The sequence below is a fragment of the Sorex fumeus genome, unplaced genomic scaffold (assembly GCF_029834395.1).
Source record: "Sorex fumeus unplaced genomic scaffold, SorFum_2.1 ptg000008l, whole genome shotgun sequence".
Taxonomy (NCBI): Eukaryota; Metazoa; Chordata; class Mammalia; order Eulipotyphla; family Soricidae; genus Sorex; species Sorex fumeus.
This window is the reverse complement of record NW_026606065.1, coordinates 33027501-33042676: the sequence shown is the minus strand read 5'-3', so window position 1 is coordinate 33042676 and position 15176 is coordinate 33027501. Positions and strand designations below refer to the sequence as shown.

The 15176-nt window shown below is 39.2% G+C and overlaps 1 protein-coding gene across 1 annotated transcript in view; it reads right to left on the bottom strand.

Moving 5' to 3' along the window:
* UGGT2 (UDP-glucose glycoprotein glucosyltransferase 2) overlaps nt 1-15176 on the bottom strand; it is a 128100-nt gene that overhangs the window by 78422 nt on the left and 34502 nt on the right. The window contains exons 8-11 of the mRNA XM_056109679.1: nt 12968-13068; nt 10389-10488; nt 7881-7941; nt 56-147 (exon numbers count right to left, since the gene is read on the bottom strand). Of these exons, the coding sequence (XP_055965654.1) occupies nt 56-147; nt 7881-7941; nt 10389-10488; nt 12968-13068 (354 nt within the window). The remainder of the gene's footprint in view (nt 1-55; nt 148-7880; nt 7942-10388; nt 10489-12967; nt 13069-15176) is intronic.

The following is a 15176-nucleotide window of genomic DNA, read 5'->3' as shown; positions in this document are numbered from 1 at the left end:
ATACAAGCTATGGTGCCTACAAATCATATTAATATTGTGGTAATACAACACTCACCTGAAAGGATCAAAAGAATCCATGTCAAGACGTATTCCGTTCAAAAACAGACAAGCTTCCCCGGGATGAATTTCATATCTACTGCGAAGATCCTTAAAAGAGACCAGAGTAACAAGAGTGATAAAGCAAACATGATCTGTCAAGAGTTGGCAAGCATTCTATAGAGGCAGGAAACTGGTATTCATCTTTGACGGTCGCCGCTGATCCCGCCATTCAGCCACACCTTTGTACAAAGGAAGAGGCACAGATAATATGTAAACAAGGGGAGTGCTCCAGTACGACTTTTGAAAAATAAAATCAGGAGGCAAGCCAGATTTAATCTGTAAGCGGGAGCACTTTGTCGAAGCCTGATCCAAGAGATGGGAGCGTCAGGAGAGCTGGAGACACAAAAATCTAAATATTCTGATTTTTTCAGGATGTGATATTGGAGTTCTTAACATCATAATGATTACTTACTACATTTTCTGTTAATTCAGTAGTGGGTGCATCCCTATTCTTTGATAAACCGGGACCGAGAACTTGGGTGCCCGTGTAAATATGTGGAAATCAATTCCAATCCATAAAGATTTCACTCAAGCTGTACTGCGATGTTGGCTGCATTCCTCCTGAGTATTTCCCACAAAGATGAGACGTATGCCGGAAACTACTTCAGGGACTAGTAAAGTGATGAGAGTGGTTTCCTTGCCAAAACACCATGTATCTGGATTGTGGTAAAAGAGACAGACCTACTGGATGTTAATGATCTAGGTAAGCTTCTCTGGTTTTAGTGGGGTTCAGTTTCCTCACCAGTAAACTGGAGGACTTACACCTCTCTTACTGTTTGCTATGTTATATATCTGTGACTCAGTATTCACAAATGAAGCTTTTTTTTTTATCAGATTAGGCAAAGGGGCCTTGCTTTTCAAGGATATCATAGCTTGAAGAGATTCAAGAAAACTGACTAAAAATTATTATTTTTTATATTATAATCTCTACAGAGACAAAGAATTGAGTTTGTAACAGGACAGAAAATACTTTTTCCTCGAAGCATTCAAAATAATGGGTAGGACATTAAACCCAAACACTAAGATTACAGGTAAAAATGTTCTCAGTCTTTATCTACTTCTGTACCAAATATTTACTTATTCTCTGAAATCTGTATTTTAACTTCAACCACCACAAATGCCCAGTGAATCCTAAGTGTTTTCCCCAAACTTGCACAGAACTTTCATGCACTCTCTCCCTTTCTCTCCAGTGCTCCATTCATCTTGGGGCTGTTATATGTACTGACACGGCAATGATCCCGACAGATTCATGTATTGAGCCTTGAGGTTGCGGCTAATGAAAAGGCAGTGGCTACGAGACGGGCGTAAATGTCATGGAAAATTGAGGGCAATGAGGAGAAATTTATTATTGCCTCTCACAAACCCTCAACAACCTGCAAACATGAGAGGTCAGCTGCAACCACCAAACTTTCTGTCAAGGTGGCAGACGGGGTGTGTGAGTGTGTGTATAGTATGACAACAGTGGTGCAGGGACGCTGACACTGGTAAACTGGCAATTGGTGCTGAAATATTACGTGCCTAAAACTAAATTATCACTAACTTTGCAAATCATGATTTTTTTTTTAAGCAGCCATCTGTCTACTAACATGTGGACATGTAAAGATCTGCCTAAGTTACAATTAGCAGGTGGCCCTGATACCCTACTTCTGATCCATGGTTTTAAACTGGGCATCAAACTGGGTCAAATTTGAGGCTCCTTTTGGACTTTGAACTATGACCTGAAGTCTTCTTCAGGTTTGATTTGGGTCACCAAGGATCCTTGCTCAAGAGCGGCAGTACCTCTCCCCCAGGCACTGCTGTGAAAGAACCTTACACATCACCCACACCCATCCCTACAACTTGTCAAACTCACCCACAGCTGTCAGTGAGCAGATGGAGCCAAAATGTGGAAACGTAGACTTAATAAAGTGGTTTGCACCCGACCTCACCATCTTCCTGCTTAACTGTATGCTTCTACTGTTCCCTTGTGGACTCACTTACCCCTAAATCAGAGCGTCACTATGTACAATTGGCTTGAGTAGCAAAGTGAAGTCTGTCTGCTCATGATGGGAATGAAGCAGTACTTGAGATCCAAATTCCTGAGAATATTACAACATCTCAACCAGAAAGCACATCAAAGACTGATTTATACTAAACTGCAGGTTCTCTCAAGGAGTTATGCCAGAAAAAAGCCTTGAACAAAGATCCTCAAAACAGGGGTTATAAGGTGAGATTAATAAAACTGCTAAAATACTTTGAGTGTATTTTAGGATGATCTTGAAAATTCCTTTTTTCCTTCCATTTTTCACACGCAAAAAGATACTTGCCAAGAGAGTATGCCATCAGAACTTTTGAATAATTAAAGTGGGATGTCTCTGTATAACTTTGATCAGTATTTTGAGGGAATACAAAGCATTTTCTATGAAAAGTCAATATTGCATCTTGTCTTGTTCACATGCTCTGCAGTAGCTATGTTTTCAGAAACTGCACTCTTTGCTGTGAATGGAATTTTTTGGTCATTAACATTTTTTGCCTGAATCTGGTTCTCTCTGTAATATTAAGATTGCTATTCAGGCAACAGTTACGTGTTTGACAGACCTTTGTCCGCTTTGAAATTTATGAAAAACATTTTTTATTTTGCATACATTATTTTAGTCTAATGATCCAAACAGAAAATGTCTGCTAATACTTTCGCCTTATTTATGTTTATTAAAATATAACAGCTATAGTAGGACTCAACTGTCAATTTTTCATGGGCTTTTTGGATGTCTTTTTCTAAAGGTCATCACAAATGGTCTATTTCATCAGTGCATTCAGTTTTTTTAAGACTTGGAAAGATTTAGACATGTGTTCCACGAGTAACTATTAAAATGTGCATTTTCTTCTTACAAAAAAATAACGCTAGCTTTGGCCCACTTCTTGCTGACTCTCCTCTGCTCATTTTTTAATTCATATATATATATATATTCCTACGTGGTTAACTACATTCTTTAAAAAAATATATATATATAGTTTCATTCCTTGATTTTCCAGCTTTTTCATATTCATATTGATCATATTCAAGGTCCAATAGGCAGTTACTTTGCCAAAGTCTCTTCAATCAATTCTTGCCTGTAAAATATTCCTCTGAAGTGCTCTTATGAGCAACAAATTCCCTGCATTTTTTTATGATTTTTGTAAGTAAATTTTATAAGTTTCTGTAATATATATGTATACACACATGTGTATATATAGTGTATATATATATACACAGATCACCCTGAAATATTAGCTTTTGTCTCTTTAAATATTTTATAGATGCATCACTGTTAATTGCTGAACAACGTATGATCCTTTTTAATAAAATACACAACTGATTCCCTTTATTTCTGATAAAGTTCCATAGCCTAATGATCAACAGTCATTCTTGGCCAGCTTTCCCAGTTACAGATTGCATCCTTTTATTTATTCTATTTTAGAAAAATTCTTAACTAGAGTTTTAAAAACATCCTATTTTTCTATTTCAGGAACTCCATTATAGGTTTGGCTAATTCTCATAAGCTGTCACCTTTAACTTCTTTGCTTGTCTTACTTTCTTTGCATTTCTTATTTCTGTCCAGCCTTTTGCAAAAATCATTTTCTGAAATAGTTTTATCACGAGTTGCTATAGCCCTAAACTTTCCTACCAGTTCTACTTTCATGTATTGTCTGACCATGCCCTGCTATTCTCTTGCCACCTTCTTTTTTAAAAAAATTTATTTATTTATTTATTGAATCGCTGTGGGAAACGTTACAAAGCTTTCAGGTTTAAGTCTCGGTCATGCAAATATCAATCACATTTCCCTTTACCAATACTTATTTTTCACCACGAAGAACCCCAATAAACCCCTCCCACCCCCCCCCCATGCCTGTGGGGCAGATGAATTCTAGTTAACACTCTTATCTACTTTGACTAGCTTCATTGTTTCGATAAAAGTTGCACCATTATTATTTAGACTTTACCCCCCCCCCCCCAAATCAGCCATGCTGAAAAAGCATTGCAAAATGATTTGCTTTCTACAGCTGGGTTCAAGAATTAAATGATTTCTGCTATTTTACTTATTAACCCTGGAAGTATTTCTACTGAGAGTCAGATAATTAAGAGATTGGTTTCTGTGCTTCTGGGGCTATGGCCGTGCCGGAGAGCCGCTCGTGGGGGGCAACTGGTGACCTCGGTAGGGCATGAAGGATGGGCCGGAACGCCCCCCCGTCCCATGAGGTTTGTCGCGCCCCACCCCCGTCTTGCCACCTTCTGAGTTGCTATATTTCTAAACTGCAAGTAGTTCTTCCTTTTTTTGGCGAAGTAGGGGACGTGTACCTAGATATACTCAGGAAGTGATTACTTCCACTATGGTGTTCAAGGTCGATCTCAGTGGTACTCTATGAAGCACCTGGGACAGAACCAAAGATTCAAGCATGCAATGCAGACACTCTAGTCCCTTGAGCCATCACCCCAGCCTTTAACATTCTAAACACACGTCTGAATGCTCTGGGCAATCCTTCTCTACTTAGAGAGGCTTCTCCATCAAGAGCAGAGTCCCAGTCTTCTTTCCCCTCACACCGTGGTCTTGTGTGGACTACTTTGACCTATTAGTTTGAAAAACTAACATATTTTCCTGGACCAGATATTAGGAGAGATTGAATGGGGGCACTAAGCAAAATCCATTTTCCAGGTTTCTTTTTTTGAAGTTTCCTTATCATGTAAGTTGGATCAGTCAATGCACCATCTTCGCCAGATTCTCAGATCTCAACTTGGTTTAGAGGTTCTGGTCATCAGCATCTTCTCCCTTCAAGTTGACACTCAAGGATACTGGCTTCTGGAGTGAACGTCTGGTCCCCATACTGAGTTTTAATTTTTCCTGTGTTGGCCTCTCTCCGCCTCTCCCCACCCGCACACATGTATTCTCTACTATCTGCTTTTAGTTCTGTCTGTACACTCACTGAAATTTTTCCTTTTGAGGGTATTTGCTGATAATTTCTGTAACTGTCCTTACCAGAACCCTACGCAATTCTCCGTTCTTCCCTTCTACACAACTGTAGCCTTACATTTCAGTTGGAAGGTGCTGAGAAGTTTCCCTTTCTGTTCCTTTTGCTGGAAATGTTTCATTATTCTTGCTATAATCTAAGATTTTTATCATCTTTGTTGCCATGTTTGAGTCTTAGGATAATAAATGTAACTGTTTTGGACTGGATGCAGTCTTATTATTCCTATTAGACTCAAGTACTATATTGTGTATTTTTTAAAATTTTTTAATAGTGAAACATCATGAGGTACAGTTGCAGACTTACAAATTTTTGTGCTTGGGTTTCACTTATACAATGACCAAATACCCATCCCTCCACCAGTGCCCATTTTCCACCACCACGGGTTCCAGTATCCCTTATACCCCCCATCCCCCCACCCCACCCTGCCTCTGTGGCAGGGCATTCCCTTTTGTTCTCTCTCTCTTATTGGGTGCTGTCGTTTGCAAAAGAGGCATTGAGTGGCACTCATGTTTGGTCTATAGTCCACTTTCAGCATGCTTCTCCCATCCTGGGAGGATCCTCCCAACTCCCTTTATTTGGTGCTCCCTTCTCTATCTGAGCTATATTGTGTATTTTTTCCCTCTAGAGGCAACATGGGTTACAACTGGACATAAAACATTACTGCACCTCAGCCACCACCAAAGTACTCACAGGCCTCCCATCCCCATCCCTCAGCCCCTTCCATCTGCTTTTCCTCCACCCCATACTCAATAGCCTCAGTTCTGTTGTCGAGACCTAGGGTTTGTTTTCATGGGTCATAATTTCCCAAATTCTTAACTGAGTAACAGGGTGTCAACCTAGACTAACTTTGATTCAAAACATAATATGGTTGAAATCAGCTTGCCCAGCCAAGTTGATAATGAAATACCAAATTATGCAAATGAAGATCATATTTAAATTTTAAATGCCCAAATAATTCATGAAAATAATGACAGGATAAAGCAAATTCTAGGGTTGAGAGATTTCTAGATAATTTAAATACAGCACTGAACATATTAGAATAACCTTTTTTGATAATAATTTAACCTTCCATTTGTCATTTTGACAATGTTTCTACTATTTCTATCTTCTTGCAGTTATATTCCAAATATGCTCAAAGGTTATAATTGAAACTCTCTAATTAGTTGTGTTTTCAAGCCACTGAGAGCCGGTGACTTTCTCAGTCATAGACAGAACCAACAACTGAAGCCAGTGGGCCTTGCTACAGTTTATTCCTCTTCCAGTTCTTCTAATAATCCTAAAGTTGCCATTTATTTAAATTGTTTCCCCAAAAAAAATTAAAGACAGTTACATAGAACAAGAAGCTATACTAAACTTCTTTTAAACATTAAAACACCTTGCTTATTACTGGGTTTTGGAATGGTTCTCAGGCTTAACTCCTGGCTCTGTACTCAGGGATCACTGCTGATGGGCCCAGGGGACCACGCTGGGTACCAGGGATTGAACCCAGTTCAAGGCAACCTCCAGACCACTCTACTATCTCTCCAGCCCCTCAAACACTACAACATTTTTTACCTGTTGGGGAGCCTCCAAAGTGATGCCCCAGAGATCTGGGGGCCTCCCAGTCATCCACAGCCAGCAGGGCTGGAGGGTCAAGGGCCCCAGCATGAGGTACTTCCGGGATTCCCCATGCCACGCAGCAGGCCGTGGTCTGGCGAACCAGTCGGCAACACGTGAGACATGTCCTACCTCTGCCCTACCCCACCAGCCTCATTTCTTAAATATTTTCAAGAGCGAAAGATAAAGCACAACATAATCGATGGAAAAGTTAACTGGAAAAATTTGAACATACTTGATGATTATTCTGTGGCCTTTTTCTAGTTAAAGAATACCAAAGTCACATGTGGTCAAACCTCAGGGAAATACCACGGGAAAGAAGAATCTGTGGCTCATTTCATGTCCCCACGAGGTCAGGTGATCTTGGCTCCTTTTTATGACCTTTGTCCTTTAGCAGCCAGAAACGGGGAAGGATGAGCAGAAGTAAGAATGCAAAGCAACCAGATGACTGCACTCGGAGTCCCTGCCAGGAGGCAAGTCATAGGGCCTCGATCAACATCAAAAGGACAGAATAAGTCACCTTGGTATTTTCTGCTACCCACAACTGGACCAAAAGGTGGGAAGCTTCTTAGAGCCCTTCAAACAGCATCATCACCTGCTAAATGAGGCATGAAGAACCGGATCATGCAATGCTGATACACGGATGTGCCTGTTTTCCCCACCTGTTCCTTCCTTATCCCCTCTTTTATATCCAGTGGTGCCGTTCAAACAAATTCACAGAGGATGCTTATCAGAAAGAAATTAAAGCTACCTGAAGCCTGATGAGGGCAATTAGAAAAATTAAAACTACAAAAACTCAGTCATGATACTTTTGACTTAAGTTTTGAAGAATAACCAAGGTTTTGTTAGTGCAGGGGGTGGAGCCCTACCCACTGTACTACCACTCTGGCCCCATGTTCTCACAAATGTTAAAGAGAAACAAATGATGGGAAACAGAAACATTGACTAGTATCCTTTATGCTTTATGCAGCGAAGAAAGACATCTGTGGGCAGGGTTTGGATGGAAAATTGGGTTAACGAGGAAAGGAGTAGGACAGAGAGAGAGATTGTCTAGAATCACAGAGCGATTACCCCAGGGACAACAGAAAAGTAGAAAAAAATTAAACTTTTTAAAATTTAAAATTCAACTTAACTGAAGCTCTCAACTTCAAAATAATATTAACTTAGACCAAAAAACTTTTTAAATAGGAATTAAAACAAACCTTCTGATTTTCCTGTATTTCAGCCTTCATTTTTTGATTTACAGCAATTCTGGTCAGAGATCTGGGGAAATAAACACCGATGTAACTCATCCTTTCTCAAAGTCTAGGAATCAATGACACAATGAAACGAAACTCTCTGAGGCCTCATGACTACATACGTCCATTTCCGTCCAGCCCCTCTGACAAATGTTACTGGAGTTTTATTTGTTGAGTATTTCACACACGTGGAGAAAAGACTATAATAGGCTTGTGTCTGCACCTTCCGAGCTACTTTACTGTTAGATATTTATTTTTCAAAGATACTGCACTTCCCAAGAAACTACCAACATCATTAGGTATTAATCAAATGGGCAATTTTTCAGATTTATATAGAAAGAATTCTGGTTCATCTGGAATCTTTCTTTTCCCGTTTTGGGGCCACACCCAGCAGTGCTCAGAGCTTACTCCTGGCTCTGTGCTCAGGGCTCAGGGAACTATATGGGATGCTGGGGATCGAACCCTGGTTGGCCATGTGCAAGGCAAGCCACCTGCTCCCTGTACTATGCTCTGGCCCTCGTCTGGAATATGTACGAGAATAGAACATGAATTCACATATTTACTAAAGATATTGTTACAGCTCCATTATGAAGGTGGAACGACTGGACCTGGTGGCTCCTAAGAGCACTTCATCAGTGACACGCCCGTCAATTTTATAAACAGAAGAAAGTAACTAAGAAAAGAAGCTTATGGGACAGGAAGAGGGCTCAAAGGTCTGGAATGCATCCCTGGCTGGCACTGGGCCCCATGCACTGCCAGGTATGACCCTGGTGGCCACTGAGAAGCATAGCCTCAGTGCTCCTTAGCCCCTGAAGTGGTTAGGAGAGGGCCCTGAGTTCCAACAAGGCTAGGGAGGGTCCCCAGACTCCCACTCTATTTTTTGGATTTGGGGCCACACCCAGCGGTGCCCAGGGCTCAATCCTGGCTCTGCTTTCAGGAATTACTCCTTGATGGGGCTCTGGGGGACACAAGAGGTGCCAGGGGTCACACCTAGGTTGGGGGTTTGCAAGGAAGTGTCCTCCCAGCACTACCATCTCTTTAGCCCCGGAGATCCAGTTTTAATTTTAAAAAGTATCAAGTTTCTCAGAAGGGAGAGAGTGCCAAGAGCTAATGGAACACACAAGACTTTGGGTCTGATCCCTGGCCGAGTTCTTGGTCACCTGCAAGCGACCGTTTAAAAAGATTCTTACTGCAAAGTTCTTCTCAGACTCAAACTTGAGAACAATGTATTTTTATTTTATGTTTTTTTGAAGAACAATGTATTTTTAAAATATTACTAGTTAGAGTGCAGTGCATTCTATCCTAAAATTTGGCATCATTTGAGGAATTCGGGAGAATAATATAAAATACTTCACTTTATCAAACATTATCTATCACGTGGCTGTAAGAGACTGATCAATTCTATAATTTAGCCTTTAAATAGTGTGTGGGTAATTTTGCAGCTTTCTTTTAATGACCATTCTCAAATTAAGAGCAAAGTTCAGCAACAGAATGTATGAATAGTTGTATGACTGTCAAAAGAATAAACCATCTGCCTTCTTAAAACTACAACTATTTTTGAAAACTATCTTCATTGATCTAATCATTTCAAGAGCTGCAAGTAAGGGGCCAGAGAGACAGTCCAGCAGGCATGGCAGCGACCTGCATGTGGCAGACCCTTGGTTCATCCCCGTCACCTCAGATGATCTCCCGAGCCCCACCAGGAGGATCGAAGAGCCAGGAGTCAGCCCGGAGCACCACCAGGTATGGCCCTCAAACCCCAAACCAACAGAAGCAGTTATTAATACTGAGGCTAAATATATGCGGGTATACACGTTTTATGGTTTAGTAAATAGTGACTTAACCAAATTCTAAGTGATGGATTCTCATACCAATGGATTCACTCCTTTGGGGTCCATTGCTACCCAGTAACTGGAGCTCAGCACTGGAGTTGGGGCCTACCAGTTCTACACTAGAGTCAGAGGATGTGGTGCAGCTCAACCCCTGCAGTGCTCTGGGGTCTCCAAAGCTATACCCACAGATGCACAGGAGGCCATATGACACCAGGGACTGGACTTGGGCTGGCACAAGCTGTGCCCTAACCACTATAGAATTTCATATAATTGGTAAATAAGGTGACGACCATACTTTGGGGGCATTATATTTGCTACCTTGTGGCCAACTGTGTCCTATTTATCTTACCACGGTAAAGAATACTTACCTTTAGTTTTCAGTAAGTTGTACTGTCTAATGGATGGTGGTGGGAGTTTAAAAAAATATATATGTATAAGATTTTAAAGTTCTTAGAACATACACACATGCACACACAAGTTAACACTCCTTTTAAAGGTCAGTATACAAAATGAAGGTCCTGATTCCACAAACACTACACAAAATAGAATTGATATCATTATGCTAAATAAAATGACCTATTTTCATAAAACTAAGGAGAAAGAGTTCTGATGAAAGCAAAACCAATAAGCTTTCATATACCTGGCTTTTATGGGGAAGTTCTGTGAAATGTCCTTCATCAGCTTTATGGCATCATACACTGGAGTGGACATGATTTGAGAAGCTGCTTGAAAGCTAAGATCTGGAAGGGGGGAAAAAGGCACTGATGAATCTAGTGTTACCAGCAAACCTCTACAAACATTTGCATGCAAGTGAAGTGCTTTCTCAACCCTTCTGGCCATCTCTTTATACATAGACATGACTGAAGTCGCTTAAGTTTTCAAAAGCATTCCATGGAAAGTTATCACGTAGGTCCAATTAAGGTAGGCTTTTGCCTTTTACGAAGGAGTGATTATCCGTGAAAACTGACTGTGTAGTTTTCTACAAATTACAGAATATCTTAAAAATACACAGAAAATATGACACAAAGCTATTTTTCCCTACACTTAAGTTAAACAAAACTTGCAACAATGAAAGGTGAAGAGGGTGAAGAGAGGAAGGAGAGGGGGAGGGAAAGATAGCATTGAGGCGCCAATTTTGAAAAAGGACTTCAGGACGGGCTCAGAACTTTTAAATCAGTAAACGACGAAACATTCATTTTCTTTTCCAATACTGTTCTACATTATAATAAAAAAAGAAAGGTATGGTAAATAGCATTATTCTACTTGAAATGGGAGTTCTAAAACAAGAAAAAGGTGCGTGACTAAGTGTAGTCAGTGTGTTCTAGGTCAGAAGCAGTGATTTTCGTCTCAGACAGATGGCAGAAGAGAGGCCGGGCTCACCGGCCCTCACAGGCCTTGTTCTGGCAAGACTTGGATGCCCTGGCAGTGACAGGCATTGATCAAGCCTTACGTAGCCTAGGGACTAGGTTTTGTTTTGCATGGGGCGCTGGGGATCAAACCCAGGTCAGCGGCATGCAAGGCAAGCATCCTGCCCACTGTACTATCACTCTGCCCCGCCGAGATCTTCAACTTTCTAAAGTCTTCCTGTCAGCTTAAAAACCTCATGTACGTGTTGCCAAAAAATAATATTTTCTTACTAAGCAAGTCAGGGAAAACGTATTGATATAGGCAATAGCTATCCTTGTAATACAATTCAAGTGTTCAAGCTGTAATTACAATATAATTCAGCAAATTTATTTTTAATTTCTAAAGGATTAAATGTATGATTTTAATTGAAGTGATTCTGCATTGTAACATTATAAATTTCTCTTGTGCATCATTATAAATCAGTGTCTGTATATACAACATTAAATTCATCACTAAATTTTTTTGAGTTAAAAAAAAAAGCCTCATGTTCACTCCACCACGCCCCTTGCCATCTGGATGTGTCCCAATCACTTGAAAAGATTCAGTCAATCTTTTAAATGCCAGTCCTGTTATTTCTGAGCTCCATATTTAAGCCCCAAATATACTTACATGTTTGATATTCTCTGATCTCCAGCTGAAGATCTTAGCCATTCTTCACTCCTTTTCTGTCCTAAATATGTACTGAAAATCCAGCCACCGTTTCTAAACCTCCTATCACAGTCACAGTTCAATCACTGAGAACATCAGTTTTTAAAAATTACATTTCCTGCTTCTTGTCCATTCAAATCTACCTCATGTAGACATTAGGGAGGTGAATTGTGTGTATTCTGTTCTCAATTCCTCCAAAACACCCCCATCACCTACATCTTCTGATTCTAAGTTCCTGGGAGAACAACTGAAGAAGAGATGAGTGGGGTCTGTGTCTGGATGGTGGAGCCGAGGAGAACTGGGGCCACAAAACTGGGGCACAGTGCTAAGTGTTCCTTTCTAGGGTACCAAAATATTCTAAAATTGACTGCTGACACCTAGAGAACAGTGAATATATATATATGTATATATATATATTAAAACCCATTAATTGAGACAATATCCAAACTATATAGTATGTCAATGTTAACATAAGATAGAATTGAAGTTACGGAATACACAGGAAACTGGCAAGCCCATGATCTGTTAAGCTTACAAATAATCCTGTCCTGTCCTGTCCTCCCATTGTTTATCGATTTGCTCGAGTGGGCACCAGTAATGTCTTACAACAAATTGTGAGACTTGTTACTGTTTCTGGCATATCGGATGCGTCAATAAGAAGAAACTTATAAGCTGGTAGAACTTAAGAGTTCAATTCGCACTAAATTTTGGTCACAAAATGCCTGCTTATAAATTCCGAGTATAAAAGCTGCTGCAAGCTAACAGTAAAGCACACAAAGGCCATTCAAATAAAAAACTAAAGAAAATTGATGCCTCTCAAGCCTCTAGTAAAGATTTTTAGTTAATTCTGTAGATTCTCTGAAATGTGCTTTAATATTTTCAATTAACCTTTACCACAAACATATATATCAGTTTAGAATAGTTATATTAAAAAAAAAACCTTTGTCATATAGAAGAAAACATTTGCTTAACGGACAACTTTAATACTTCTAAAAAGTATGTTATACTTTATATTATTCACGTAATTAGTAGTTATTATCCAAGAATAGGCAATATAGTAATTTATATCATGCTATGTGTTAGTTAACATTATTATTTTTAAAAGCGTATTTAGTAAAGAGCCATAGCTAAAACTCTGTGCTAACACAGACCAACATACTATACCTTGTAGTTCCCAGACTTTCAAAGGCGCCATTTCTTTACTACTCTCAATCAGGTATCTTTGGAAAGCAGTCAGATTATCGATAAGATGGGAATATTTTTCTCTGTTTTAGAATATTAAGTAATGTTAATTCACATCACCTACTACAAATCACTTTACAAGCAGTAAATATGTAAAATTGAAATAATGAAAAACCTAATTGTTCAATATAATATATATTATATAATATATATACAATGTAATACAATATCATGATACAGCTGTATTCACAGAACTTAAAACAGTAAGACAACTGGCAGAGGGAATGCAATGGTTGAAAGGGGCAATACCCAGATGCCCCTTGGGCCTGAGTGTAGGAAGAAGAAAAGAAACAAGGTTGAGGGGAGAAGAGAAGAAAGAGATGAGAAACAAGGGAGCAGGGGCAGAGGTCAAAGGAACCCAAGTGCATCCGTGGTGCTAAGGAATGACAGTATTAAATATCCAAACCACAGAGTTGACAACAGTGAAGTCATAAGAGTCACACTTTAACAAGCAAACCTAAAAAGAGCTTTGTCGTGACGGCCAGCTGGGGGTCGGGGGTCTGGAAGGGACCCAGAGATCAGTGAAGGGAAGCTGACATGGGGTTGAGTGTGACCTGGAACGTTTTATGACTTAAAACCCAACTGTGAGTAACTCTGTAAAGCATAGTGTTTTAATAAAATAATATAAATATAAATGTTCACAGCAGCCACATGCCGCCACGAGCAAACATTAATAAATTATAAATGGATAAAAAAATAAAATAAAAAAGATCAATAATGAGGGCGATATCAAGTGCCTACTCTTCTCAGTCACTAAGCGAAGCCAAATCTGGAGGCGCATAGTCTAAGATGGGTAGCATGCTCCAATACCCACAAGGAACACAAAGTTGAAGACAGAACTTGGTTTTGAGAGACTGGAGCGATAGCACAGCGGGTAGGGCGTTTGCCTTGTACGCTGCTGACCCGGGTTCGATTCCCAGCATCCCATATGGTTCCCTGAGTATTGCTAGGGGTAATTTCTGAGTGCAGAGTCAGGAGTAACCCCTGAGCATTGCCAGGTATGACCCAAAATGCAAAAACAAACAAACAAACAAAAAACCCAGAACTTGGTTTTGATATAGAGTAAACATTTTATAAGCATTTCATAACTTAAAACAAAAATTACATTATAAGCAAAAACTTTAAAGATGTCCTCTACACTAAGAGCGTATTTCTGAGAAGTTCCATCTTTAGTATTTGCAGAAAACTTCAGTGATTTTTCCAAATAATAAACACAACTAGATATCTTCTGGAGGAAACCAAATAATGTTGCAGAATGACACCTGCCGACACACATCATCTAAACTATGATCTTTCTTCTAGTTCTCAAAAATCAAGATATAAAGCTGCTTCGGATTTAAATATACAGAATTTTAAAAATAAAATTTTAGGTACCAGTACCTTTTTTACAAAACACATTTTCAACACTAGAGATATATGAAGACTGTTAAAGGTGAAATAAAAACACAACAGAACATACGTATAGAAATGCATTAACTTAACAGCTAAAAAAAATCTCAAAATTACAATATGAAACATTTTGAAAATAAATCAGGATGGGCTATAACAGCTCTGACATTAAAAAAGACTTTTTTAAAAATATCAAGTTAACTAGGAAGTAGCTTAGCCTCTTCTTTTTCTATATTTTAACTTACAGAGTAATAAAATCATAAGAACTATATTGTTTTTTATACTTAGTGATTATAATTTCACTACTTAAATTATCCATGCAATTTTGGCCAAAATGCGATATACAGAGGTTATCTTAAAGTCAAGGAATTTTGTTGAGCAACTGTAAGAATTAGTTTTAAGTATTTCGTCTTAAAAAAAAATCCTGGGATGCCAAAGAGTTTCTGGAAGATGTGCAATTTACTCTTACAAAGTTATGTTTAAAAAATAGACTGTGGGTTCTTAGATGTACAGGTAATAGCTAAAATTGGAATAAAAATGTTTACCCTTCTCTACTAAATAAATAACTTCGGGGAGAGATAGGTTTTGTAAGCTACATTATCACTTTAAGGCCACAGGGTATACCAATGTACTTCAGCATTTCCATCATCGCTACAAACTAGCAGGACTGAAACTAGTGCAGGTACCAACCCAGAGGGGGACTAAGCACAGTGTCATTCTACAAAGAAACCAATGCTTAGTA